This window comes from Vicugna pacos, chromosome 22, assembly GCF_048564905.1.
Source record: "Vicugna pacos chromosome 22, VicPac4, whole genome shotgun sequence".
Lineage (NCBI taxonomy): Eukaryota > Metazoa > Chordata > Mammalia > Artiodactyla > Camelidae > Vicugna > Vicugna pacos.
Window position 1 is genome coordinate 24,523,171 of NC_133008.1, and position 27,136 is coordinate 24,550,306.

At 47.4% G+C, this 27,136-nt stretch overlaps 1 protein-coding gene across 1 annotated transcript in view; it reads left to right on the top strand.

Annotated features, from left to right (window-relative positions):
- Window positions 1-1,587: 1,587 nt before the first annotated feature.
- The window catches only part of CACNA1A (calcium voltage-gated channel subunit alpha1 A), a 280,383-nt gene continuing 254,834 nt past the window's right edge, over window positions 1,588-27,136 (top strand). The window contains exons 1-2 of the mRNA XM_072947567.1: window positions 1,588-1,662; window positions 13,669-13,997. Coding sequence (XP_072803668.1) covers window positions 13,723-13,997 — 275 coding nt within the window. The 5' untranslated portion in view covers window positions 1,588-1,662; window positions 13,669-13,722. The remainder of the gene's footprint in view (window positions 1,663-13,668; window positions 13,998-27,136) is intronic.

The window sequence follows — 27,136 nt, forward strand, 5'->3', positions numbered from 1 at the left end:
GAGCCTTCTTTTACCACTTTTCCTCTGCTCCCAGAGAGAAGCCAGTCTGAAAGAAGGTAGAGTGGGGGAGAACCAGCATCCTTCCTGAGACTAGAGTCCTGCCAGGTGCTGGGAGGTCGCAGTGCAGTTAAGGGGGCGGAGAGAAGAGAGCAAGAAATCCCTTTATTCTTGCCTGAGGAGCAATGGGGTGGGGGGCTGGATTTGTCTCCCCCGCTGGGTCCCCGTGCAGTACTTTGCTGGAGATAATCAGGCGCTGATGAGCCGCTAGTCCTCCGCTGTCTCCTCCCAGCATCAGGGAAACCTCCTCCTCCTCCTATTCCCCGGCTCTGGCAGCTGGCACAGCAGCCCCACTTGGTGCCTGCCTTTGTGGGGAGCCCTCACTCGGAGCAGGGCTGCTCTTGACACTCCCCCTTTCCTCTCCTCTCTCGGGGACCCCTTTTTCCTTTCCATTGGGCAGGCAATGGATGCCTGGGCTTCAGCTGGCTTGGACCCCTTGGTGCTCACAAAGTGGGACTCTCAGGACGGCTGGAGGACTCACTGCACTGCCCACTAACCACACAGCCTGACCCCGGAGCTGATGCGATACAGGTGAGTGAGCTGGTTGGGCTTCCAGAGGTGTGTGGATCCTGGGGGCAGGGTCCTGCCAGGAGTCAGACCTTTATTTCCTTGCTGCAACATTACCTGCATATGCAAAGGTAGAAACCCTATGACCTCCTCCTCCTCTTACTATGAATAGCTTTTCTTTGTGGGTAGGGAGTTTATTTCTCTTGGCAGTTTCGCTTGACGGGGGCAGACCCCTGACTTCCAGCTTATACTTGGTTCTTGATGAAAATCCATTTTCTTTCAACCGCCCTTAGCGCTCTTGTATTACTTGATGTCTCTGCCACCTGCCGTGGACATGTGACATTCCCCCAATGATGATAGTTTCCAACCTAAGTCAAATTCTACTTTTTTATGCCCTCCCCACCCTGTCACACTCACGCCTACATTAGTCTCCGCTTTGAGACCCAGGAAGGCTGGACAAGCGACAGATCCCGCGAGCCTCCCCCTCCCCCATCGCCTATGGCTTTGTTGGGGGTGGGTGTCCCCGAAACAAAAGTTCGAGACGCCGGTGTTGCCGGGGCCTTGTTTGCTGTGCTCAACGCAGCGTGAATGCGTTGGAAAAAGGGAGCTGGCAGATGGGGTTTTGGCTGTTGAGGATAATTACATCGTCTTAGGAAACCGCTTGTTCCGTTGAATATTTAATATTCGCTCCTCTCTCGCGCCAAATGAAAAGCAGAGACAGCGCTTGACACCCCTTTAGACCATCCCCTCTCTGGTAAACATTTTTGGACAGAGATGACTCTCCGAATGGCGCTTGTTTCTCAAGAAGTGAGAGAAACAGAACCCCTCTGCTCCTCTCGCTGCTGACGGCCTCAGAGAACACGTGCGGAGCCGGAGCGCGCGTGCGCGAGCGCGGGAACGGGGAGGCGCCCCGCGGGCGGGCTCCGCGGCCTTTTCCCGGGGCTTCGGGTCTGGGGGCTCCTGAGAGATTGAACTGGGGGAAGGAACCAGAATAGAATGTGAACAGGAGGACAGAATACCTTCCCGGAGGCGGTAGCGTCTCTTGTGGCTGAACGGACAAGAGGGGGAGCTCATACCTTCGCCCTCCTGAGCTCCAAGGTGCGCTGGGGCTGGGGGAGGGGTGGTCTCCACTAGGTATCCGGGCTCCGTCCTGAGTTTCCTGTTCAGAGCCAACAACTTCAGGGCGGACTTGCCATTTCCCATGAGGGCTCTTCCTGGGACAGTCTTAGGTCCCTGATGGGGGAATGGGGAGAAGTGGGAGTCTGGGTGTCTGCGGCTGACGCTGGCCGCTCACCCCCTACTTGGCCTCTAGTCCCTCTAACGCCAAGCCCAGGTTATGGAAGATTCCCAACTCCAGACTTCTTAGTAACTGTCTATCCCATTGATAATCTATTTTCCTCAAAGACATAGGGATTTGCAGAGACACATAAAGATGCCACTGGGACATCTTCCCTCCAGATGAGACTGGTGTAATTCCATGCTGCCCCTTCCTCTCCCCCGTTGTAAGCGGGAAGATCAGGACCAGGGTTCTGGAGGCAAAGGGTGGATTTGACATTGAACAAATTACTGGGTTAATGACCTGCAAAGTAATGCAAAGTGCAGCTCTTGGACATCACACGCTCCGGCAGAGGGTTTGACTTATTTATTTTATTATTCTTTCTGAAATGTTAGCTTACAGGACCAGAGGGCCCTTAAGGGTGGAGGGCAAGTGAGGGAAGATTCTATTCCAGGATCTTTCAACCCCACTGACTTCACAGTGACAGACAGGCGAGGGCTCTTGGCAAGCTCTCCTAGCCCCTTCGGCAAGGCCAAGCCTGCCGGATGGAGGCTGGGGTAGTGACTTACCCTAGTGGGAGGGACCGCTATTCTGAAGCCCCAGACCTTCCTCTGAAAGTGCATACTTTGAACTAGCAGCATCTCCTGGGAATGCAGAGTCTCAGGGCCCACCCAGCTCTGCTGATAGAATCTGCATTTGAACAGAATTCCCGAGGCCTTGTGCAGGTCAGAGTCTGAGAAGCCCTGGGGGCATCACTCAGCCCCCTGTGCCTCAGTGTTCCCAGCCCGTGACCAAGCTAACCAGGACACCTAACTGGTAGGGTTCCTGGGGGGCCGGGCCAGGTGATACTCAGTGCTGGGAGTATAGCAGTGCTCACTAATCTTGGCTTCTTTCAAATTTCTCTCCAGAGCAATTTCTTTTCTTTTCTTCCTTTCTTTCTTTATTGACGTATAGTGGGTTTACAGTGTTGTGTTAGTCTCTGCTGTACAGCATAATGATTCAGTTATACACAGATACACTTTCTTTTTTGTATTTTCTTTTCTTTTTTGATTGTAAAATACATACAACAAAAAGTTTATCATTTTCACCATTTTAAAGCGAACAATTCAGCGGCATTTAGTGTGTTCATGATGGTATTCAGCCATCACCTGTGTCTAATACCAGACCTTTTTCATCACCCCAAAGGAACACTCTCTACCCATGAAGCAGTTACTCCCATTCCCCTTGTCCCCCCCCCCCCCCCCCCCGTGCCTGGCAACCACCAATCTGCTTTCTGTCTTTGTGGACTCCCCTCTTCTCCATATTTCATAGAAATGCAATCATGCACTAGGTGGCCTTTGTGTCTGGCTTCTTTCACTTCTGGTGTCTTCTGTAATTCACGCTCTCCCCTTCCCTTGCTTCCACGTGTCCCACCCACCCCTCCCCTAAGCATGCAGGTCAGCTGAATATGGGAAACATTCTGGACCCTACTAATTCACGGGTTAATTCTTAGTGGCCAAGAGCAAAATGTAGGGAAGCTCAGTCTTCAAACATTTTTTCAGAACAGGATGCCAGGGCTACTCATTTTTTTCCCCTCTAAAAGTGTTTCCAATTTCGGTATTCAGCTATTGCCCTCCAGCGAAAAACCATCACTGTAATTTCTTTTAGCCCCAAGGGGAGGCAGTTTCTAGGCAATTTCTTCAGAGATTCTTAAAGATCCCAAGAGGCACAATAATTGAGTCACAGGGGCCCACACAGTCGGTACTCAATTAATGTTTGTTGAACAAAGCACGTCAACACTAATAATTACCATTGTAATGAATTAATGTCTTCACGTATTAATATGTGGTTATCACCCACAGCCACTGGCCAGCCCGAAAGGGCAGAATGAGTGAGGGAGACTGTGAAACCCCTACTAATGCTAAATACCGAGAAGTCAAAAATACGTGTTGAGGGGGAAAAAAAATTCCAAAGATGCAGCTTGTGGGCAAAACTACCCACCCACTCCTGAGAATAGAAGAGAGCTAATGCGTAACAGTTTAGCTTAAGGGAGCAACAGTAGAGGAACATTTCCCCCTGGGGGAAGTTTTTATTTTTCCTGGCAGTCTCTCCTTTTTCCTTTTAACCTTCGAGCATCAGTGGAGTCAAGCAAGTTTAAAGAGTGGGAAGAGAGAGAGAGAATACAGAATGAAAAATGGCACCCAGCATCCGAAACATTGGTCCAGTTGCTGTATTGCTCGGGACAAGAGGAATAATTGATACACTTTTCAGTAAGTGTTCATTGTGTTCTTCCTGCTGGCCAGGCATTGTACGAGGCTCTGAGGATTCAGCAGAGAATGGAATCAGCATGGTAGTCACAGTCATAATAATACCGAACACTATTTAGGGTATCTAGGGATGACCACATACAGGACACTGTTTCAAGCATATTACATAGAGTGAAATTATTTCATCCTCACAAAATCTCTATGAAGTCTGTGTTCTTATCATCCTCATTTTACAGATGGGGAAACTGTAGCCCAGAGAGGTAAAGTGACTTGCCCAAGGTCACACAGCAGGAGGGGCAGATCCAGGTTCCAAGCAGGCTGGCTGCAAAGCTGGGGATATTTCTCCTCCAATTCCCATCAGTCATTGGTTGAGGAATCTTCCAAGAGTATTAACTCCCTAGCTTCTCTGGCCTGTCCCTCGCTCTTGCAGCCAGAACTAGCCTCATGCAGGGTGTGGCAGGTGCTGGAGGTAGGGGCCATGGGCATGTGTGAGCAGGTAAGAGTTTTGGTCACTGGTAGAATTCTCTTGGCAGCTTCATGCCAGAAGCATCTTATGAGCTGGAGTTTAGGTGTGCAAGTGGAAGGCATTCAGGATGGAGGCAAAGAGGCATGGAAGTTGAGGGTGCGTTCAAGATTGGCAATGGGGAGTCCTTTGGGGATTGGCCAACGGATGACCTGATATTCTATGATGAATTGGAGGGAGGAGAGACTCAGGGAGGAACGAACGTGGAGGAAAAGATTATGGTTCATCTGCATGGGATGAATGAATGATGGCAAGTGGAAGAGGAAGTATGAAGTAGGATCAGCAGAGTAGATGAGTAGAATGTGGGGTGAAGGAGGAAGAGACGGAGCCCCAAAATGGTGGAGTTGATGATTTCCACTGCATTTTGGGTTTCTTGCAAATGTGACCAAGGGTGCCCTAGAACGCCTGAGTCAGATCATGTCCCTCCTCTGTCTAGAATCTTCCATGGCTCCCACCTTACATAGAGCAAAAGCCAAAGTCCTCCCTGAGTGCCATAAGAGCCTGTACCATCTGTCCCTGTCATCTTCCTCTATCACCTCCTCTCCTTCATCCCCTCACTCACTCCACTCCAGCCACACAGGCCTCCTCCCTGTTCCTCAAACACACCAGACACATTCCAGCCATAGGGCCTTTGCACGGGCTGTTTGCTTTATCTGGACCACTCTTACCCCCAGACACCCTCATGGCTCCTTCGGGTCTTTACTCAAATATTTCTTTCCCACTAACGCCTTTTCTGGCCACTTCTCGAAATGACATCCCACTTCCCTCTCCTTTCCCATTTTCTTTTCTCCAGCTGACATTCTGTATATTTTACTTGTTTGTGTTGTTTCTGGTCTGTCTCCCTCAATAGAATGTCAGCTCCATGAGGGCAGGGACTGTTGTCTATTTTGTTCACTGCTGGGTCCCCAGTGTCTACAGTAGTGCCGGGCACACAGTAGGTGCTTAGTAAATATTGCTGGATGAACAAATTCATGAGTGATGGGGAGGATAATGGAGCTATGAAGCTAAAGTTGGGAGAAAGGATTCAGTTTGAGATTCTGTGGCTCCTGTGGATCCTGCCAAACAGCTGGCACACCGTGGGGTCTCCCTGCCTCTCTCCTTCCTAAATCCCAGTCAATGTCCTGGAGTTGTCATGGAAACTATCCAGTGATCCCAGATGATCTGTTCACCCTGGTGGGAGGGAGCGTGTGTCTCGCTGTGCTGTGATCGCAGTTGAGTGAGCGGGTGACAAACAAGACCAGCTGTGACATGGTTTCTTCTCAACAGGGGATGGATCTTTGTAGCATACTCGGGGCTATGTTGGCGCGTGCTGGTCTGAGTCTAGGCTTCAGCCTTTGCCATCTGGCCTCGCATTTTCTTTAGCTCTGTTCCCATGTATGTGGGGCAATTCTGGAGTTTTGCCCCCAAGCAATAAGAGCTCTCCTTGGCCCTGGCTTTATTTTTCATTTCACCTTGCTCTTGGCTTGTCTTTGCAAAGGTCAGGTGTGGGGTGGGTTCACGCTGCCTGACACGCAGTGACTTCCGGTTGTGGTCTGAATCAGCACGAAAACTCTGGTCTGTGTCTGTATCTACTTCTTGGCGCCCTCAGTAAGTGGGTATCTGATGCTGTGAGGCAGGAAGGCTGTAGTGCTGGGGCAACTGTGAATATTAAAGAACCTTCCAGAAGATGGGTGGATGTGGGGAAGGTCATAGCTCAGTGGTAAAGAGCATGCTTAGCACGCCTGAGGTCCAGGGTTCAATCCCCAGTACTTAAATAAATTGCACTTCTTTAAAAAAAAAGGAAGTGGGTGGATGTTTTTGGATCACCTGTTAAGAGTTTTTTAAATACTTTTTTTGGGGGTAAAATAGACATAACATTTATCATTTTAACCATTTTTCAGTGGTATTATGTACATCTGTATTATTTGGCATCACCACCATCCGTCTCCAGAACTCTCTTCATCTTCCCAAGCTGCAGCTTTGTCCCCATTAAACACTAACTCCCATTTCCCCCTCCCCTAGCCCCTGACACCCACATTCTCCTTTCTGTCTCTATAGTCTGGCCTCATCTCAGTGGAATCATACGGTACTTGTCCTTTTGTGACTGACTTCTTTCACTGAGCGTAATCTCTGCCAGGTGCATCTGCGTTGTAACATAGGTCTGGATTTTCTTCCTTTTTAAGGCTGAATAGTATCCCATTGGATGTACATGCTATACTTTGTTTATCCGTTCATCCTTCGATGGACATTCGGGTTGTTTCCCTGTTACCAATCAAGACTCCTTACCAGCTTTGCACAAGGGTTCCCTTTTCTCTGTATCCTTGCCAGCACGTCTCACTTCGTGTCTTTTTGATGATAGTCATTCTAACAGGTGCAAAGCGATACCTCATTTTGGTTTTGATTTGCGTCTCCCTGATGATTAATGATGTTGAGCACATTTTCATGTGGCTGTTGGCTGTTTGGATGTCTTCTGTGGAAAAATGGCTACTAGTTCCTCTGCCAGGTTTTTTTTTAAACATTTTTTTTCTGCTGGTTTTTAAAAATTTTATTTTTAAAAAATTGAACTGTAGTTGATATACAGTTAGTTTCAGGTGTACAGCAAAGTGGATCAGTTTATACATATGTATTTTTTCAGATTCTTTTCCATTATAGCTCATTATAAGAAGTGGAATATAGTTCCCTGTGCTATACAGTAGGTCCTTGTTGTTTATCTATTTTATATGCAGTAGTGTGTATCTGTTAATCCCAAACTCCTATTTTATACTTCCTCCCTTTCCCCTTTGGTAATCATAATTTGTTTTTTACGTCTGTGAGTCCATTTCTGGTTTGCAAATAAAACTCGTATTTTTTTAGATTCCACATATAAATGATATCATATGGTATTTGTCTTTTTCTGTCTGATTAGCGTCCCTTAATATGATAATCTCTAGGTCCATCTATGTTGCTGCAAATCTCTGCTGATTTTTAAATCAATTTTTTTTTTGCTGCTGAGTTGTATGGGTTCTTTATGTATTTTGGATACCAACCCCTTATCTGATAATAGAATTTGCAAATATTCTCTCTCATTCTGTAGATTGCCTTTTTGTTTTGCTGATGGTTTCTTTTGCTGGAAAAAAGCTTTTTCATTTGATATAGTCCTGCTTGTTGATTTTTGCTTTCGTATCTCCTTGTTACGAGTTTTTACTTCTAGATGGAGCCCTAACACTTGCCCGCTACTTGGCTACCTGCTCCGGAGATTGTTCAGGGTCGGAAATCACGTTTACTAACAGCCAAATAAAACAGCTGGAAAGTAATGAATGCATTTGAAGGTCGCTTCAAAATGACATTTGGATTATCTTCATCCTGGCTGTTAGAATCCACAGGCTGTTGAATTTCACACTCTTCAGCCTAGAACTCAGGAAGGGGTATCATTTCTTTCCATGGGTCTTAGCAACTCTTGTTGTGTCCTGGGCTAGATGAAGCTGCGTTATTGACTGAGAGCTTAGTACATAGAGCAAGATAGGAAGGAGTGAAACTGCCTAAGAGAAGCTCAAACAACAAGTGGAAGAAAGAAAATAAAGGCTGAGAAAGAGAGAGAGAACAAGAGCGAAGAGGTGAGAGGAAATAATTTCATGCAGAGATGCTGTCTTTAGCTCTCTTTTTAGTGAACGCTTTGGTGTTCGCAACAGGACTCCACACCTGTTTATATTCCCTATTGAATGCAAAGCTTTCAAAGCACAAGAAAAACATTCATTAAATGAAACAAGTGTTGCTTCCATCCGGTAGTGTATTAGTTAGGGAAAGGCAATGGACTGACTGATGTCCCCCTAAATTCATGTGTTGAAGCCCTGACTGCCAGTGAGATGGTATTTGGAGATGGGAGGTAATTAAACTTAGATGAGGTCATAAGGGTAGGCCCTTTTGATGGGATTAGTGCCCTTATAAGAAGAGATGCAGGAGAACTTGTTCTCCCTCTCTTGCTCCTCCTTGTAAGGACACAGAGAGAAGGCAGCCATCTGCAAACCAGGGAGAGAGCCCTCATTTTGAGAGGAGACAAAATGTTTAAGCCACTCAGCCTGTGGCATTTTGTTATGGCAGCTGGAGCTGACTAAGACAGGAATGCTACTATAACAAATAGGCTCCCAATGGGATGAAAGGTGAAGCACAACAGAAGTTTGTTTTGAACTCACCTGATAGCCCTGTCAGGGTGTCCCTGGTCAGCAGACGGCTCTCCTCCACAAAGTGACTCAGGGACCCAGGCTCCCACTCTTTCATGGCTCCATTGCACTCAGGGCCCTTAGCGTCTTCCACATCCAGCCAGCAGAGAAGAAAGGGAACTCATCAAGGGCAGACCTGCTCCTTAAAGCTTTGACCTGGGGTAACACTCTTTACTTCTGCTCACATCCCAGGGGTGAGAATGAGTCACGTGCATACACCAATTCAGGAGGAGCTAGGGGTTTAGTCCCTGGCCACTGTCTGTTCACCAGGGTGTTGCCTTGAATTTTAAAGGGTATGCAATCTTTTTTTTTAATTTTATTTTTTTGGGGGGGGTAATTAGGTATATATTTATTTATTTTAGTTTAAAGACATCCTCCCACACCAATGAATAAGTTGAAGCCTTGTAGGGTTACATTCCAGCCCCTGCCTGGTCTTATTGTTATTTCTTGGATGAGGGGCCTCATAGGTATTTTTGAATTTCCATCCTCTTTGATGTGTCTAATGAGCCTGGGAAGTTTTAGAGAATTTTTCCTCTACCTTTTTGCTAAGGTACTGTATCTTTTACCAAATTTTATGAGAGATAAAGTTGCTTTAGCAGTTATTAGCAGTTGTTTCAGCTGTGAGTAGTGAAGCCTGGTGCCCAGCACAGCTGTGTAAATGTCCCTGTCCACATAGGGGTGCACAGAAGGCCCCCAGACTTCCCTTCTGTCCCACCTTCCCTCCTTCTCCCCTGTTGCCAAGGCTGGGCCAGCCTGGATTAATTAGGAGCATCTCTGGGTGCCATCTGGTTGCTATGGCAACTCAGGCTGGTCCAACCTTGGCAGTGGAGGGTCAGTCCCCATCTCTGGAGTGGTTTCAGTTTGGATTCTGGGAAGTGGATGCAAGCAATCCCTGGTATCTAGGAAAAGTTCTATTCGGATGACATTAACAGTAAGGTTTTCTGTGGCTTCAGGTTCAGTGCCGCTTCTTTTCTTCTATTTGCTCCCCCTCCCCAGTCTTCACTTTGCACTGTCTGTTCATGGAACCTGGCTGCTTCTAGGGGAAGCAAACCCCACGTGCTTTGCCATTTCCATCGTGCTGTGGGCAAACAGAGAGAGGGAACAGCACACCTGGTCATGGGGCCCCCGCAGGTGCCGGGGACGGACAGCCGGCTGGAAGCACCCATTGGCTGGGGATGTGTTTGTTTCTTGTGTGTACACACAGGACAGCTGGGACTCCGTGGCTGGAAGCGCTTGGGAGAGCTCTCCAGAGCACACTTGACGGTGTTGCTGGAGCAGCTGCCCCACCTCACCCCTCTCCCCGCTGCCAGGCCCCACCCACCTGCCAGGATATCGACATGAAAGCCAGTGTTGACCAAGCACTTTCCACGGCCTGGAGCTATGCTCAGGGCACTGCTTTCCCTTGGGTTAGCCCACTAACCCCTCACAAAGGCTCTCTGGAGTACTTATCATTATCCCCATCTGGTGCAGGAGAGAATAGAGACTCAGAGGATGAAGTAGTTTTCTGGGGACCACACAGCCAGTTGATTGTGTGCTGGGGTTAGATCTGGCTCCAAAATTAATCTTCTTCCCCTCACACTTCATCCCTTCCCTACTTTGGAGAAGTCCTGGATCCCAGGCAATGGTCTGCTGGGTGCTTGATAATGTTTTCCTGGGTAGACCCATTCCTAAGGCCATTCATTCATTCATTCAGGCAAGAAATATTTAAAGTGTCGGGGACCCAATGACAAACAAGACAGATCAAGATCCTCGTATGGATGACACAGACATCCTATGGGGAAGACAAAAAGCCCCATGAGGAAGACATCACTGGAGGATATGATGGGGAGTGCCTGCGTGTGACCACAGCCCTGAATGATGAAAGGGAGCTGTCCCAGCAGAGACGAGGGGAACAGCATTCTAGGAAGAGGGAACAGCAGTTGCAAAGGTGGAATGAGCTTGGCAGTGCCCAGGGATGGCGAGGCCAGTGAGTCTGGAGCTTAGATGGTGAAGGAGAGAAGGGGTCAGGAAGATGGGGAAGCCTGTAGGGTACGGCTTTTATTTCTATCAGCAAAAGAGCTGGCTGACTCTTTTCAGAAAGACCCTGCTGAATGCAGAGCAGGACTCAGGTCGGGAGAGGGGAGTGAGGAGGCCAACCCATCTGGAAGGGGCAACTGCCTAAGTCTGGGCCAGTGAAGAGGGAGGCTGCACCGTGGCAGGAAGTGGTCGGATTCAGGATATGTTTTGGAGACAAATGGATGGGACCTGCTGATGGGCTGGACTTGGGGAGTAAAGGCAAAGTTGGAACCATGAGTGATGACCCAATATGTGGTTTGGGCATCAAGCTAAACTGGGGGCCTGTAATGAGATGGAGGAGGCTGGGGGCCAAGTGCTGTAGAAAAGGGGCAGGGAAGAGATCATCCTATCTCGGGCCTGTGCAATGAGCTGGTGGATATCTTAAAAGATGTCACCTGGATGTGTGCCTTGGGTTTTGTTTTTCCTGGTCGTCCTCCAAACTTCTCAGGTACAAATATCCCTTCTGTAGGTGCCTGAAACTTTTTCCATCAAGCCTGATCTCTGGGGTTTTAGCTGCATCATGGATACTACACAGGACACTCAGCCTGTAAATTGGATTCTTTCCTTAACACAGACAGACACTGTGAGAATATTTTGGGGGATGGGAGGGGCAACTTCCGGAGGTAGACATGGAACCTGGTTGCGAGACATTCGAGCCCACCTTTTGTCCTTAGTTTTATTCCTGTTAAATGGGAAGGAAAATACCTTCCATGCGTAAGTGCTTATGAAAGGAATAATGGAGTTTTTTTCAATGCGACGAGAATGTATTTGGGAAAACACAAAAGGCTTTGTAAATTCATGATCGTAGGCGATTAAGAGTAAGGTTTCACAGGAGTAAATTGAAGCTTAAAGGCATCATGAAGGATAGGTCTATTAAATTCCATTAGTTACAAGACTTGAGAAAAGAACAACTTACCCAGAGGGAAATGGTGTTGTTTAAACTGATATTGAATTGCTCTGCTTAGGAGAGGCTGGGAGAGCTCTCATTTCTTTGATGGTTTAAAGCAGAGCAAGAGGAAATACTCAGGAGGGAGATACGCCTCCGCTCCCTCCCCCATTTCTTTGTCCCATCTCCTTACACCTATGGGTGTTGAGGTGACTTTTGCAATATTTGTGCATGAGATTTAGGCTCCTAATTCTGTCTCATTCATTCTGGCCTTCCAGTGGGTTTGCTTTTCTTGGATGGACACTTGGAGGCTAATGGTGGGGGCTGACACGTGGGAAAAAAAATCAGTTTCAGGTTGAAAGTATGCTGTTAGTTGAGTTGTTGTGGGTCTGAGAGCCATGGGGGCATCTCACTCCAAGAAGAACCAAGGACATTATTCTTCCTGTGGTCCACAATGTCCTGTGTGATCTGCCCTGTCACGTCCCCACCGTCATCTGCTACTCTCCTCCTCACTCACAGCCACCCAGGTCTCCTTGTTGCTGTTTGAGCCAATCACACACAGCCAGGCCCCAGGACCTTTGCACCTGCTGTTCTCTCTACCTGGAACACCATTCCCTCGGATACCCAGCAGGGCTACTGCATCACCTCCTTCAGGCCTCTGCTCAGATGTCACCTCCTCAGTGAGGCTGTCTCTGACCCTGTATTCAATACAATAACCAGTCCACCCAACACATCCTATCACCCTTTGTGGTGAGCTGAACTGTGCCCCCCCCTCACAAATTCATGTGTTGATGTTCTAACCCACAGTAGCTCAGAATGTGACTGTATGTGGAGGAAGGGCCTTTAAAGAGGTAATGAAGTTAAAATGTGGCCATCTAGGCAGGCTCTAATCCAACTGACTGAAGTCCTTACAAGAGGAGGAGATTAGGACTCTGACACAGCAGGAAGACCATATAAAAAGACACATGGAGAAGAGAGCCGTCTACAAGCCAGGGAGAGAGGCCTCAGGAGAAACCAAACCCTACCGACAGGAATCTTGATCTCAGACTTGTAGACTCCAGAACTGTGAAGGAAATAGATTTCTGGTGTTTAAGCCGACCCGACCGTGGTACTTTGTTCTGGCGGTTCCAGCAAACGAACACACCCTTCCTGCTTAGTTTCTCCCCACGGCACTTTTCCACTCCTAATCACCACAGAATGTACTTACTTGGTTCGCCGTCCGTTTCCCCACGAGAACCTCCATTCCATGATGAAGGGGATATTTGTTTGTCTCATTCACGTTGTGTCCCCAGAACCCAGCACAGCAGCTGCTCACTCAGTGTTTGCTGAATGAATAAGTGAATGAAATGGAGACAGAGATCTTTTTCTGGGCTCTAAGTCTAAGATATATTCAGGAGAACCCTGTCCTTTTTCTCTTAAGTAAACAAACACTAGCCCCTTAAGGTGGCAAAGAGCAGGCTCACTCGACAGGTGGCCCTGCCCTGGGTGGATTTTAAAGCCGACCCTTGAAACTCACCCTTTCAGTTTTCTAAGGGACTCTCTGGAGCTCACAGGACCCAGGGGCCAGAGGCGCCGGAACAAGCAGGCTCTTGACCACCCATTTTGTAGAGGGGTACACTGAGGTGCAGAGAAATCTGGAGTCCCACCCTCCATGGCTACCACCTGGGAGGTGGGGCACCTGTCCTGCGACACAGCCTGGCGATCTTTCCTCCACCGTGCTGTCTCTGTTGCCGGGCAGCTCCTAAGAACTGGCTTCCCAGCCCGGAGTTGCCAAGGAAATACTAAATCCCGTTGGGCCGGGCCTGGGGTGTATTTTGACTTCCTGTGAAGGAGGCCGGCGCCTGTGCGGTCCTCCGAGCCTCCCCTCTCTTCCTCCCTGGGTTTGCTCTCTCCGCACCTCCCTTACTCTCTCTCTTTCTGGCTCTCTCCTCTTTTCCTCCTAGTTTCACCCCGGGCTGGAGGCAGAAGACCCTGGGATTTCTGAGTGAGGCCCATGGATGTCGAAGTCCTCCTGGGTCCCGGAGCCCATGTTCTCGCCCCGCAATTATTATGACGCCCTGCACGACCGCGGCTTGGGGCCCCCAGGTCTGGACGGCGCCCCCGCGGGCACGCGCAGCATCCCGCAGGACGCGCGGCCCCACCGGATGAGCGGAGGCTGCGAGGGGCCCCCTCTGAAGCGGCGGGGCGGCGTGGTAGACCACCGGGATGTCATCTTGGCCCACCAGGCACACAAAATCCACAACACCCCCCAGGCCAGGAGGAAAGAATGGGAGTGAGTATAAACCGGGCCGATGGGGTGGACGGCCGGCCCCATTCCCGGGCAGGACAAGCGGTGGGGAGGGGTAAACGGGGTCTCTTGGGGTCAGGCAACTCTGGTTTCCTGAAGCCTCTGGGGCGGTGCGGGACGGAGTGGTGGGGGGGAAGGAAAAGGAGCGGGTTCATACGGCTGTGCTTGTTGCTGAAACCTCAAATTCCTTCCCTGCCAGTTGATCAATACCTGCTGCCTTGAGCCCCCTTCTGGGAACCTCGAGGGTATCCATGCTGCAGCAACAAAGGGGTTAATTGTGGGCGTGGCAGGGCGTGCTGGCAGGACCCTGCTCTGGGTTCATTCAGAGGGGTCAGCAAATATTTCCAATCGGATGGGCATTCCCGACCCCGGCTGAGAAATGCCACTTTCTGGGGGTAAAAAGCGGGAATCGCACTTCTACCTCAAGCCCTGAATGTAAACCTGTTGGTTTTGGGGCCAAGACGGTTTGTGCAGAATGGGGGAGGGTAAGGGGTGGAGGAGAAGGTGGTGGCTCTGACGACTCTGGTCCAGGGCCCCCAGTGACCCCGAAAGTGGGTCTTCTAGGAGCTGCCGTAGGGTGGAGGGGTGGACTTTGAGACGACTCTGCTGTGGGATCTTGGAAAGTGGCCCTCCTGGGCTCGTATGTCCGCTCATGTCCACGCTCATGAAATCGCTCTTTCTGGGCTGTTTGAGTATTGAAGGCAGTTTGTGGGGAAGTTCCATTCCGGGTATGGAGGGAGAGCAGATGCTTTTTTAAAAATTTTATTTTGGAGGGGAGGTAATTAGGTTTGTTTGTTTGTTTGTTTATTTATTTATTTATTTATTTATTTATTTATTTATTTATTTTTAATGGAGGTACTGGGAATTGAGCCTAGGACTCCATGCTTGCTAAGCATGCGCTCTGCCCCTGAGCTATACCCTCCCCCTGGTGCTTTTTACTTTTTTTTTTTTTTTGCTGGACAGCATCTTTGGCCAAGCCTCAGAGTTGGGCAGTGGATTCCTGGGCAGACCGCAGGAAAGTAGGGTGTGAATACGAATTCAGGGCTACTGGAGCTGAGACGGACGTGGACCCTAATCACTCCCTTCTCCCTCCTTCTTCACACGGCCAGTGTGACCTGTGGGAAGTTGGCACCGCCGGGCTCCACACACAGCTCTCCACCAGGCTATTACGCCCCCACCCCACCCCCCGCCCCCATTTTCCTCCTGCTGGAAGGGGAGCGGGATTATAACTGCCAGTTGGGTGAGGGGTGTGCTGGTGGCTAGTGATGGGTGTGTAAATACAGAGTGCAATGAAAACTGTATTTCGAAAATTGGCCAATGCTCATTTTGAATCGGAGGGCTTCAGGTTAGATGAGAAAGTGGTAGCCGTGTGGTGTCTCAGGTGGTTTCCTGAGGTTAGGCTGACATCTGGTGGCACATTCAGGCATCATCTAGAAAGGCAATGAGGTCGCAAAGTTTTATTTTTTTTCCCCTCACACCGTCTTCCTTTTGACATTCTCTCCTCTTCATCCACACATCTAGTCACCCCCCCACCTACCCACACCGTCCATCCATCCACCATCCATCTATCTACCCTTTACTCACCTATCTCCTGTCTTTCTTTTATTTATTTTGGGTTTTTTTGGGGGGGTAAGTAGTTCCTATGTTTCTTTTTAAAAATTTTTTTTGGGGGGAGGAGATAACTAGGTTTATTTATTTATTTACTTATTTACTTATTTATTTATTTAATGGAGGGACTGGGGATTGAACCCAGGACCTTGTGCATGCTAAGCATGCACTCTACCATCGAGCTATACCCTCCCCCCAACTCACCTATCTTTCTATCCATCTGTCTATTCATTGTCTCCCCATCTAACCTCCCATCCATCTATTCATCTATCTATATTTCTATCCATCCACCCACCCACCCATCTCTCCACCTGTCCACCTATCCATCTAGTCATCCATCCTTCTATCCACTAATCTGTATTTCTATCTATTCATAAGTCTCTTCACCCATCCTTCCACTCCTCAGTCCACCCATCCACTCTTCCATCTGTCTGTCTGTCCATCCATCCATCCATCATTTCATAAATAACTAGGGTGCACCTAATGTCTGCGGCTGCAATGCTAAACACCGCTCCTCTGTTATCCTCTCTTCAGAACTCGTCTTCTCTCTCCTCTCCTGTCCCTCTTTAGTCTTTGTTTATTTCCATTCTCCTCCTGTTTCCTTTTATTTTCTTTTTAGAAAGAAATTTGATTAGTTTTCTATGAAACAATGAGGCTTCATTAAGAGGTGAGAACAAGTTATTTCTGCAGACCTGCTGAAAGGAGATTTTTAGAGTAGGAAAAATCATCAGCAGATTAAAGAATCAAAAAACCCTGTTGCCCAAGGAAAATGGTAACAGTGATTTCTAATAATAATGACAGATACTGTTTATTGGGCACCTACTAGACGCTTTATGATCTGGTTGCCTGGTCATAACTGCCGGGCTGTCGGTTCTGCATTCTCCCCAATTTACAGATGGGAAAAGGAAGGCTGGGTGAAGTGAAATAACATGCCCATGGTTTTGCAGCTAGAAAGTTGCAAAACTGAGATTCCAACCCTGACCTGTCAGACTCAAAAACTCAAATTCTTTAAATTTTTTTATTGAAATATTGTTGATTTACAATGTTATATTAGTTTCTGGTGTACAGCATAGTGATTCAGTTATACATGTATGTGTTCTTTTTCACTATAGGTTATTACAAGCTACTGAATAGAGTTCCCTGTGCTGTACAGTAGGACCTTGTTGTTTGTCTTTCCTGTGTATAGTAGTATATATCTGCTAATCCCAAACTCCTAATTTATCCCTCCCCTCTTTCCTCTTTGGTAACCATAAATTTATTATCTATGTCCTAGTGTCTGTTTTTGTTTTATGAATCAGTTCATTTATGTCATTTTTAAGATTCCAGATATAAGTGATTACCATATGATATTTGTTTCTCTCTCTGACTTAAATTACTTAGTATGATAATCTCCAGATCCATCCGTGTTACTGCAAATGGCATTATTTCATTCTTTTTTAATGGCTAGTAGTATTCTATTGTATACATACCACAATTTCTTTATCCAGTCATTTGTCGATGGACATTAGGTTGCTTCTATATCTTGGCTGTTGTAAATAGTGCTGCTTTGAACATTGGGGTGCATGTGTCTTTTCAAATTAGAGTTTTCTCCGGATATATGCTCAGGAGTGGGATTGCTGGATCATAGGGTAACTCCATTTTTCATTTTTAAAGGAATCTCCATATTGTTTTCCATAGTGGCTGCATCAAACTACATTCCCACCAGCAGTGTAGGAGGGTTCCCTTTTATTCACATCCTCTCCAACATTTATTGTTTATGGATTTTTTTAATGATGGCCATTCTGACAGGTGTGAAGTGGTACCTCATTGTCGTTTTGATTTGCGTTTCTCTGATAATTAGCGATATTGAGCATCTTTTCATGTGCCTGTTGTTGGCCATCTTCTGATAGAGATACAATGAGACCACCACAGTTTCTCCTTCTTCCTGTGACTGATGGAGTCCTTGTGTCTGGAGGGGTCAGAGTCCCAGCTTTGCCATTTCTCACTGCTCCGTTCTGCTCTCCTGACTATTTCCTTGAACCCTTGCTTTCCAGGCAAGAATCTTCCACTACTCCAGCCAACATCCCAATCCATCAACCCATTTACACAGATCTAAGCAGACCGCAGAACATCACCCTGACACGGTTATTTATCTTGTTTCTTGTCTGTCTTGGCCACTAGAATGTCCCCGGCGGGGATGCTTGTCTGTGTCTCAGTGCCTGAGACTGAGGCTGCACTCACAGATGCTCAGTAAGTATCTGTCAAATAAGGCACCAGATGTGGATGAATGAGGGAGGATTGCTGCCATCCAGCTAAGTTCATTTGGGTCAACCATACATTAACTACTAAGAAAGTGCGATGCTTTGTTTTAGAGGAAACAGTAACAGACACGGAAGTTTGAGTATTTTGTCCCATGCTTCCACAGATGTCCTCACTGGGGTGCCCTGACCCACTTTGGAGGTTCTTGCACCCAGAGTTGAGAGAGGAGATGCTGCCTTCCTCCTCCCCTCCCTCCGTGTTTTCCCTTCCTTCACCTCTCTCTCCTTCCTTCCCTTCCCTCCCCGTCCTCCCTCCACCCACCTTATCTCCTTTCCTCATCCCTGCCCTGCTTCTCCTTCCCTTTCCTCCACCCTCGTCTCTCCCTACCTTCCTCCTCCCATTCCTCTCCCTTCCTTCTCTGTGTTCCTCCCTCCATCCTCCTCCTCCCTCCTCCTCCCCTTCTCTGTCCCATCCCTACTTCCCCCTTTCTCCCTCCATCCCCCTCTTTCCCTCCTTCTTCCCTTTCTCCCTCCCTTTCCCGTCTCCTCTCTCCATCTACCTTTCTCCTCCAGTTCTCCCTCCTCCCCTTCATCCTCTTGCCTCCTCCCTCCTGTCTTCTCTCCACCCACTCTACCTCCTTTCCTCCCCTCTCCCTTCTTTCCTCCCCTCCCTCCCACTCCCCCTTCTTCCTTTCACCAATATTGAGGACACCACCTCTGGGCTCAGCCCCATGTGGAGCCTTGGGGACACATCAGTCAACAGTCAGCTCTTGCCAGAATGACACTCTCTGCTCAGCAGGAAAACTGAATGTGAAACCAATGACCACTCGCAGGAAGAGTGTGCCCAGACAGGGCTGTGCAAGAGTCTGGGGGGAGCCAGGAAGGCCTCCCTGAGAAAGAAATTTCCAGGCGCGTTCTTTTCTCGCTTGACTACATTTTTGAATCCCCGAGGAGTCTTGTTAGTTACAAATTCTGAGTCAGCAGGTCTGGACTGGGGCCTGGGACTCTGCATTCCTTTCTCACAGGCTCCCAGATGGAGCCAACGCTGTCTGTGGACCACTGTCTGAGCAGCCAGTTCTGAGCCGCCATCATCATCATCATCATCATCATCATCATCATCATCATCAGGGAGTAGAGAACATCAGCAGCAGAATGGAGAGCAGGCAGAGGAAAGCTGAGCGAACTGCAGCAAGTACCAGGAATAGTACTTATGTGTGATGACCGTAGTAATAACCAATATTTATGGAACACGTACTATCTGCAGGGCACAGCTCCAAGCCCTTTATATTTATATATTAACTCATCACCACTGTTACAATTAAGATTGTGTCATCTGTCATTCTTTTCCAAAGTGTTTCTAAGTTTCACGTCTTACTGCATGCACACAGCAGTCTCCTGAAGCAGCTGGAGCAGGCATTGTTGCTGTTACAATTATGATGATTGTTTTGCTTCTGAGGCCGGTGGACACACAGGTCCTCAGGGTTACTAAGGCATCTGGAGGCTGAGCCAGGTCTGGGATGGCGTGACCTTCCTAGGCTAGAACTGGCCATTTCTAGGATGTAGGGGCTCAGGCCCAGCCATCCTGCAGGTCACCAGCAGGGGCTGAGGTGCTGGGCTGAATTGTCTGGTCCCCAGAGGGTGAGCTGAGCAGAGGGGATATGTGAGGGGAGGAAGGAGACACTGATTCTTCTAGTGAACCAGTTTTCTCTTTGATTTTCCCTCCATTTCCTCTGCCTTCAACATCCAACAGTTCTATGGTTTTCAGTGGGAAGATTAGGATTGTTCATGTGCATGAAACTGTTAGTAAAATGACTAATGCCACTGCACCCCAAAGAGAGATGTTTAACCTGTATGTGACCTCAATAGGGGTTGAGATGGAGTTAGGTTTTCTGTGGCTCCCACTTCACTCAAGTAAAAACCAAAGTCCTCCCCAGGGTCCTCAAGGCCCTGTGTGATCTGCTTGTCACCTCCCGCTCTCACCTCTTTCCCCTCTCCACCTTGCTCACTTGCTCCAGCCACATGGATCTCCTCACTGTTCATGAAATACGTCAGGGTGGTCCTGCCTCAGGACCTTTGCACAGGCTGTTCCTGCTATGGGGAATGCTCTTCCCCCAGATACCCACATGGCTCATTCTGTGCCTCCTCCTAGCCTTCACTTAGAGGTCACTTCCTCGGTGAGCCTTTCTTCAACATCCTGTTTAAAATTCAGGCCCTGTGCACATCTAGTTTCATTGCCTTACCTGATTCTTCCCATTAGTACTGATAACCAACTCATATGTATTATATATTAGGCTTTTTATTTCTATGGTTATCTGTATTCTCTCCACTAGCTCCATGACAGCAGGACTTTTTGGTCTGGTTTGTTCTTTGCTAGGTTCCCAGCTTCTAGAACAGGGACCACCAGGCTAAAGTCAGGGGACCAAATCCGGCTGGACACCTGTTTTTGCAGGTCTTATGGGCTAAGACAGGTTTTTATATGTTTAAGTGGTGGGAAAACCCCACAGATTTCTTGAAATGTGAAAATTCTATGAAATTCAAATTCAACGTCTGTGAAATTTTATTGGAATGCGGTCAGGTTTGTGGGTATATTGTCCGTGGCTACGTTTGGGCTACAGACAGAGTTGACTCTTTGTAACCAAGACTGGCCTGCAAAGCCCAAAATATTTACTCTCAGGCACTTTACAGAAGAACTCTGGGGACTCCTGGGCTGGAACAGCACCTGGCACAGAGTCAGTGCTCCTTAAGCAGCCAGCTTTGGGGTTGCGTGGGAGATGGAAACCAGGGGGCCCTCTCTCCGCGGCGTTCACCCTTTCTCACCTGCTGCTACCACAACCAGCCACCAGACGGCGCTGTGGCTCCCGAGCCCGGCCAGAGCCGGGTAGCGAACGCGGAAAGCGGTCCGCAAACCCTCCCCGGTACCCACTTCCTGACCTCATCCTTCCTGCTTGCGGTGGACTGAGAAATGGAAGGCAGGCCCCAATCAAGAATCCAGTTTTCATCATGTAATACTCAAATCATTACATAAATGGCGATTTCTTTTTTTCATGCACAAAGCGCTCCGTAAAGACGAATCGAGGGGGCTCAGAACTTGAAGGGCTCCCAGGAGGGCCGAAGGGTTTCAGGTAGGTCCCAGGGTCAAGTGTGGGTACTGTCTGACTTTGGTCTGGGGTGTGGTTACATTCCTAGACTAGGAGCCAGATGGCGGGAGTTCAAATTGCAGTCCTGCCCCTCGCTGACGCTATCTCTGGGAGAGGGGCATGCTTCTCTCTGCCTCGGTTTCCTCGTCTGTAAAATGGGGGTAACAGTAACACCCACCTCTGGGGTTCTGACAAAGATGAAATTCAATGCATTATTATGTAGCAAGCATTTAGAACAGTGCAGGGGCATAGTAAACCTTGGTAACAGTTGGCTGTGGTCCTGAGGAGGGTAAACCTTGAAACATCTGGAGGCCTCCCAGTTTACCCAGTTACAAAAAAAAATTAGCAAGTTGTTGAGACATCATAATTAAACTGAAGCCTGGCCTTTAAGGAAGACCTGCTTGGGAATCAGAGCACTTTTTTTTCCCCTTCTTTTTTAAGGGAGGCAGTTGTACAATTCTAGCCTAGTTGATATTAAAAAAGAAAAATAGGTCTGGTCCCAGGGAGGTTCTTTTTCTGTGCAGCTGGCTGGTTTTTAGTACAGAGAGACCATTCTTTTGTCCTTTGAATTGGCAGCTTTGGCTACGGCCAGCCATGGAGGGCCTGGGTAGGCCACACCCCCAGAGATGGTGTCCCTTATGATCTATCAGATTTTTCCACGCAAGTTTTTGGAACCCACGCAGTTTGTGAACAAACGTCCCTCCTAAGTCACCATCTTGCCCACTGCAGCCTCTCATCTTTTATTCTGCCACCATCACTCCAAAAGTCTGTCCCTCCAACACCTCAGCTGCTTCCGTCCAGGTGGGCTCTGTTGGCTTCATCTCTGCCTACACTTCTACTATTGCTCTCACTTCAGCCAAGTCTCACCAGCCTCGTTTCTGTTCCCAGCGTTTTCAAGTGCATGTTCACCTTTGCACTTGCTATTCCCTCACCCGGAATGCTTTTGCCATGGCTGGCTCTTCCTTGCATTTTAATCTTAGCACAGATGTCATCTTCTCATGTACAACCCTCCCCCCACAACTGTGGATCATATCACTCTTCATTATCTACAATTATGTATTTTTCTTCTAAAGTAGACTGCCAGCAACTTGAGGGCAGGTTTTTTTTGAGTCTTCCTTATCTGGTACTGTGTCCCCAGTGCTTAGAAAAGTGCCCAGTCCATAGAAGGTGCCAGTGTTTGTTCAGTGACTAACTGATTGATCCCTGCAAACTTGAACATCTATATTGATGACTTCGCCATGTCTCTGGCTTAGAGACCTGAAAGCCTTTTAGAACAAGTGAACCCCATTTTCTCTTTAGTTTTCTGCCCAGGGCATCCTTTGTTTCCAATTCCTGCATACTTTACTCAAAGACATCTACCTGGAGGAAGAGGCAGACATGCAGACTATACACAGCATCCAGGGACCATACAGAGACCAGTCCCTATTTATCCCACAATTGCCATAAACCCAGCTCTGGGCCAAGGGGCTTAGGGTATGAGCTCAAGAGGTTCTTACCCCAGCACTCATTTCACAGAAAGGGCAACAGAGGCACAGAAAAAAAATAATGATGCCAATAGAGCAGAACTGACCTTGGAACTGTGCAAATCCAGAGCCCAAGCTCTTAATTCCTCTCCTTACAAGTTGATAAACTTGGAAATGCCGGGCACATAGTAGAATGAATGAAGTGTGATCATTAAGCTTTTCCTTGCACTTTGCGTACTAAACTCCACAAAGGCAAGGTCCTTTTCTTATTGATGCTTGAATCCTTGGAATGCTCAGTACAGAGCTTTGCGGGTAGAAGGCACTCACTCTCTGTTGAACTTGGTTGTGTCAAGTCTGAGATGAGTTCAGAATGAAAATCTGGAAAATTCTGAAGGCAAGAGTTCTCTAAATCCTGGCTGCTGGAACAAATCTAACAGAGGCCAAATTGGGGTGAAATGAAATGAAATAATTTCTTCCCTTCTAACATTTCCAACATTTCACAGATCCTTTGGGGATGGGAGCAGGTCTTATAACCCCCTGGATGAGTCCAGATCAGATCATCAACAGTGCAGTTAAAAAACAGTCCACCACTTCCCCGAAATGCCACTTTGCAAAGCAAATGTGTTCTTTGGCCATCCAAGAAGGCTATTCTCACCTGTTGCAAGTTCTGGAGGGCCCTAAATGTGTTGCAAAGGACAGATTTGGGGGCAAAAGGAGTCGCCTTCAAATTTAACCCCCCCCCCCCCGTTAGAGCTGGGTGACCCTGAGCAGATGCCACAGCCTCTCTGAGTGCTGGGAGAAGTTACAGAAGTTCCTGGTCTGGGAGAGTGTACTGACGAGGCCAGGCCCAGATAACAGGATCTTGGAGGAAAAGTCACCCTTGTCTCTCCCCTCTTGTGGGCTGGGGGCCACCAGGGCAATATATACACATAGCCCCTCCAACCTGCATCCTAGGTCAAGGGATTCTGAATAAGAAACCCATGTAGCATAGTCGCTCTGGACCCAGTCTGGTTAGATTCAAACCCTGGCTCTGCTATTTGCTGTGTGACCTTGGACAAGTGACCCCACCTCTCTGAGCCTCAGTTGCCTCATCTATAAAATTCAAAATAGAATAACACTTGCCTCACAGGATTATTACAAGACTTAAACATTTGCATAATGCTTAGAATGAAAAATGAGGCCTGGCACATTATAAATGTTACAGACATGTCTAGTCGAATACGATGAACAGGTTCCCACCCATACCTTTCAGCTGTGACCTCCCAAAGGACACACACTTTATCTTATTATTTATGCATCCCTAGGGCTTAAGCACATTGTAGGTGGTCACTGAAGGTTGAATAGAAGCAGAACATGGGATTGGAATGAGTTTGTGGCTAAGAGATGAAAATCTAACTTCTACATCTGGGGTTGGCAGACTTCTGTAAAGAGTCAGATAATGAATATTTCAGTTTTGGGGTCTTGTGGTTCTGTGGTCTCTATTGCAACAATTTAGCTCTGCCCTTGTAATATGAAAGTGGCTATAGCAAATTTGTAAGTGAATGAGCACACTAAGTAACAAAACTTTATTAAAAAAAATACCCCTGGGCCATATCTGGCCTGAGGGATATAGCTTGCTGACCTCTGCTCTAAATCATAGTGAGAGCTGGTGGGAACAAAAAGAAGATATTTCACACTGTCCTTTCTGGAGACATGGTGATGTCAAAATCCACCAGTGGTATCCCCTAAGCCTCAGATTGAAGTACCTATTTATTTTTGTTATTTATTGACATTTATTAAGGACACATTATGCTATTCCCATGCTGATCATTGGAATAGGCACTCTCAGACTTTTAATCTTTAGGACAACCTTGGTGAATATCTTTAATTATCTTTCCCTCCTTTTTAAATCAGGAAACTAGAGCCCAGAGTGGTTAAGAAACTTTCCAAAGGTCACACAGCTCAGAAATGTTCCAGCCCAGCTGGGTCTATTTCCAAAGTTCTGTCATTTTTCTCCCACGCCAGAGAAGGGCTGGAATGTTCTTTCAAAAGCTGTCATTTAAAAGTTCACAGCTGCACGTACAGACCTGCAAGCAACTCTTCAAACATGGGGAAGCATCTAAAGACTAATGTGAATATGCTGGGTTTTTCAGTGAATATGTTTGATTGAAATTTTTTACACATTGGTGTGGAGCCTGTGCATTGGGCCTTTGGTAGGCCTACTGGAACTTTCTGGAACTCTTCAGTTCTTGTCTCAGAATGAGAATGCCCTATTTATAAAGAAGGTGTGGTACATATATACAATGGAATACTACTCAGCCATCAAAAAGAACGAACTAATGCCATCTGCAGCAACATGGATGGACCTAGAGATGATCATACAAAGTGAAATCAGACAGAGAAATACAAATATCATATGATATCACTTACATGTGGAATCTAAAAAAGATGACACAAATGAACTTATTTACAAAGCAGAAACAGACTCATAGACACAGAAAACAAACTTACGGTTACCAAAGGGGAAAGGAGGGGGAGTAGAGGCATAAATTAGGAGTTTGGGATTAGCAGATACAAACTACTATAAACAGAATAGATAAACAACAAGGTCCTCCTGTAGAGCATAGGGAACTGTATTCAATAGCTTGTAATGACCTATAAAGAAAAAGAATATATATATGTGTAACTGAATGACTATGCTGTACACCAGAAACTAATACAACATTGTAAATCAACTAGACTTAAAAAAAAAAAAACATGCCCCATTTACAAGAGACTTCAAACGGGGCCATGCAGAGAGCTCCTTGGGTTTCTTAGCCACGGATTGGTTCCTCTAAGTGCTGCTAATTCTCTTTAAAATCTAAAATCTCCCGTCCCAAGTCAGGCCTGTGTGCTGGACTGTGGCTGACCTCAGCAGGTTAGCAGCGTGGTGGAGCCTTGGATTTCTTTGTGGCAGAAAAGGGTTTCTGGTGACAGTGCCTCTATGTGACCTTGGCTGTCCTGCAGGATAATCAGTAACAGATTTTTAATTCTCCCAGCCCTCCCAGGCTTGAGCCCACAATCATTACCTTTTGGAGAAACACAGGTATTGCAGGGCCTGCTTGGAGTTTTTGATTTAGCAGGTTGGAGCAGGGCCTGAGAACCAGCATTTCTCACAAGGCTCCCAGATGAAGCTGCTCCTGGTCCCAGGACCACACTTTGAGAAACATGGCTTTAGGTCAGTGGTTCCCAACTTTGGCTGCATATCAGGATCACCTGGGAAGTTTGAAAAATCCCAATGCCTGGGCTGTAACCCAATTAAATCCCACTCCAGAAGTGGAATCCAGGCACTTTGGACGTTTCCAGGGGATTCTACCATGTAGCCATGCTTGAGAACCAGGGCAGGGGTCACGACTCTTCAGTTTCTTCCTGATACACTCAGAGGAGGCTCCCAGGTTTACATACAACTTGGAAATTTAAAATCTGCTGAGGGATTTAAAAAAAAATTATGGTGTCTAGTCCATTTCTAAGCCAATGTGGAATTATTCTTGTATGATTCATGGCTTGGATTCTTATTCTTTTGGCTTCAATTATCTCCTTTCTGTGTACTCAGAGCAGATATTCATTCAGCTGGGGCACGTTGGTGCAGCTGATTGTCAAAATATTAAAATATTTCCACACCAGTTAGTAAATAGCTGTTGCCTGGAGCACCCCCCCGCCCCCTAGGGTGAGCTTCCCCACCAGCCAAGTGCCTTCCTGGGTCCTCCTACATCTCCTGACAATCCACAATCTGAGGGTGATGACTGTTGCTGGTTGTTAAGTATTTTAAATTTCTGTCTGGTGCATTTGACCTGCTCATCCATATTCATATCTTTAGTTTTCTTGTCTGAGCAGAGGGGTATCTTGAATAGGTAGGAGGTCGGTTTGCAAACTCAGGAGTGTGGGAAAGGCCCTTTATGTTTGGAGAGGGAGGTAGCACTGATTCCAATCCTGGTTGTGACATTGACCAGCTGGGGAAGTGCTATAACCTCTCTGTGCTTCATTTTCCCCGTATGGTTGAGGTGAGGTTTAAGTGAATTAGTGCCTGGACAGACCTAAGAATGGGGCCTGGCGTGTAGTAATCATCATACACATGCTAGTGTTTGTATTAGTTGTCTACTGCTGTGTAACAAATGACCATAAACCATGTAACAAGTTCCCACAAGCTTAGTGGCTTCAAATAACATGTTTGTTATCTCACAGCTCCTGTGGATCTCCATGTCCCCTCTCTGGGTCCTCTGCTTTTATATCACTCACAAGGTTGTAATCAAGGTGTTAGCCAGAGTTGGGTCTCATCCGAAGGCATGACTGGGAAAGGACCTGCTTCTAAGCCACACCTGGCTGTTGGCAATGTTCCTTGCAAGCCACTGAACTAAGGCCTTAGTTCCTAGCTGGATGTTGGCCAGAGTTCACCATCAGTTCCTCTCCAACATGGCAGCTTGCTTTGTCTGAGAGTCTGCTAGCAAGACAGAAACTGGCATGGTTTGCAATATAATTATGGAAGTGACATCTTCTTGGTTTGCAATATAATTATGGAAGTGACATCTCTATGTTGAGGTATTCCATTGGTTAGAAGCAAGCTCCTGAGGAAAGAGAATTGTGCAGAGTTGTGAGTACCAGGTGGTGTAGACCATTGGTGGCCTTCCTAGAATCTATCTTCCATTGTGTTATTATGATGATGA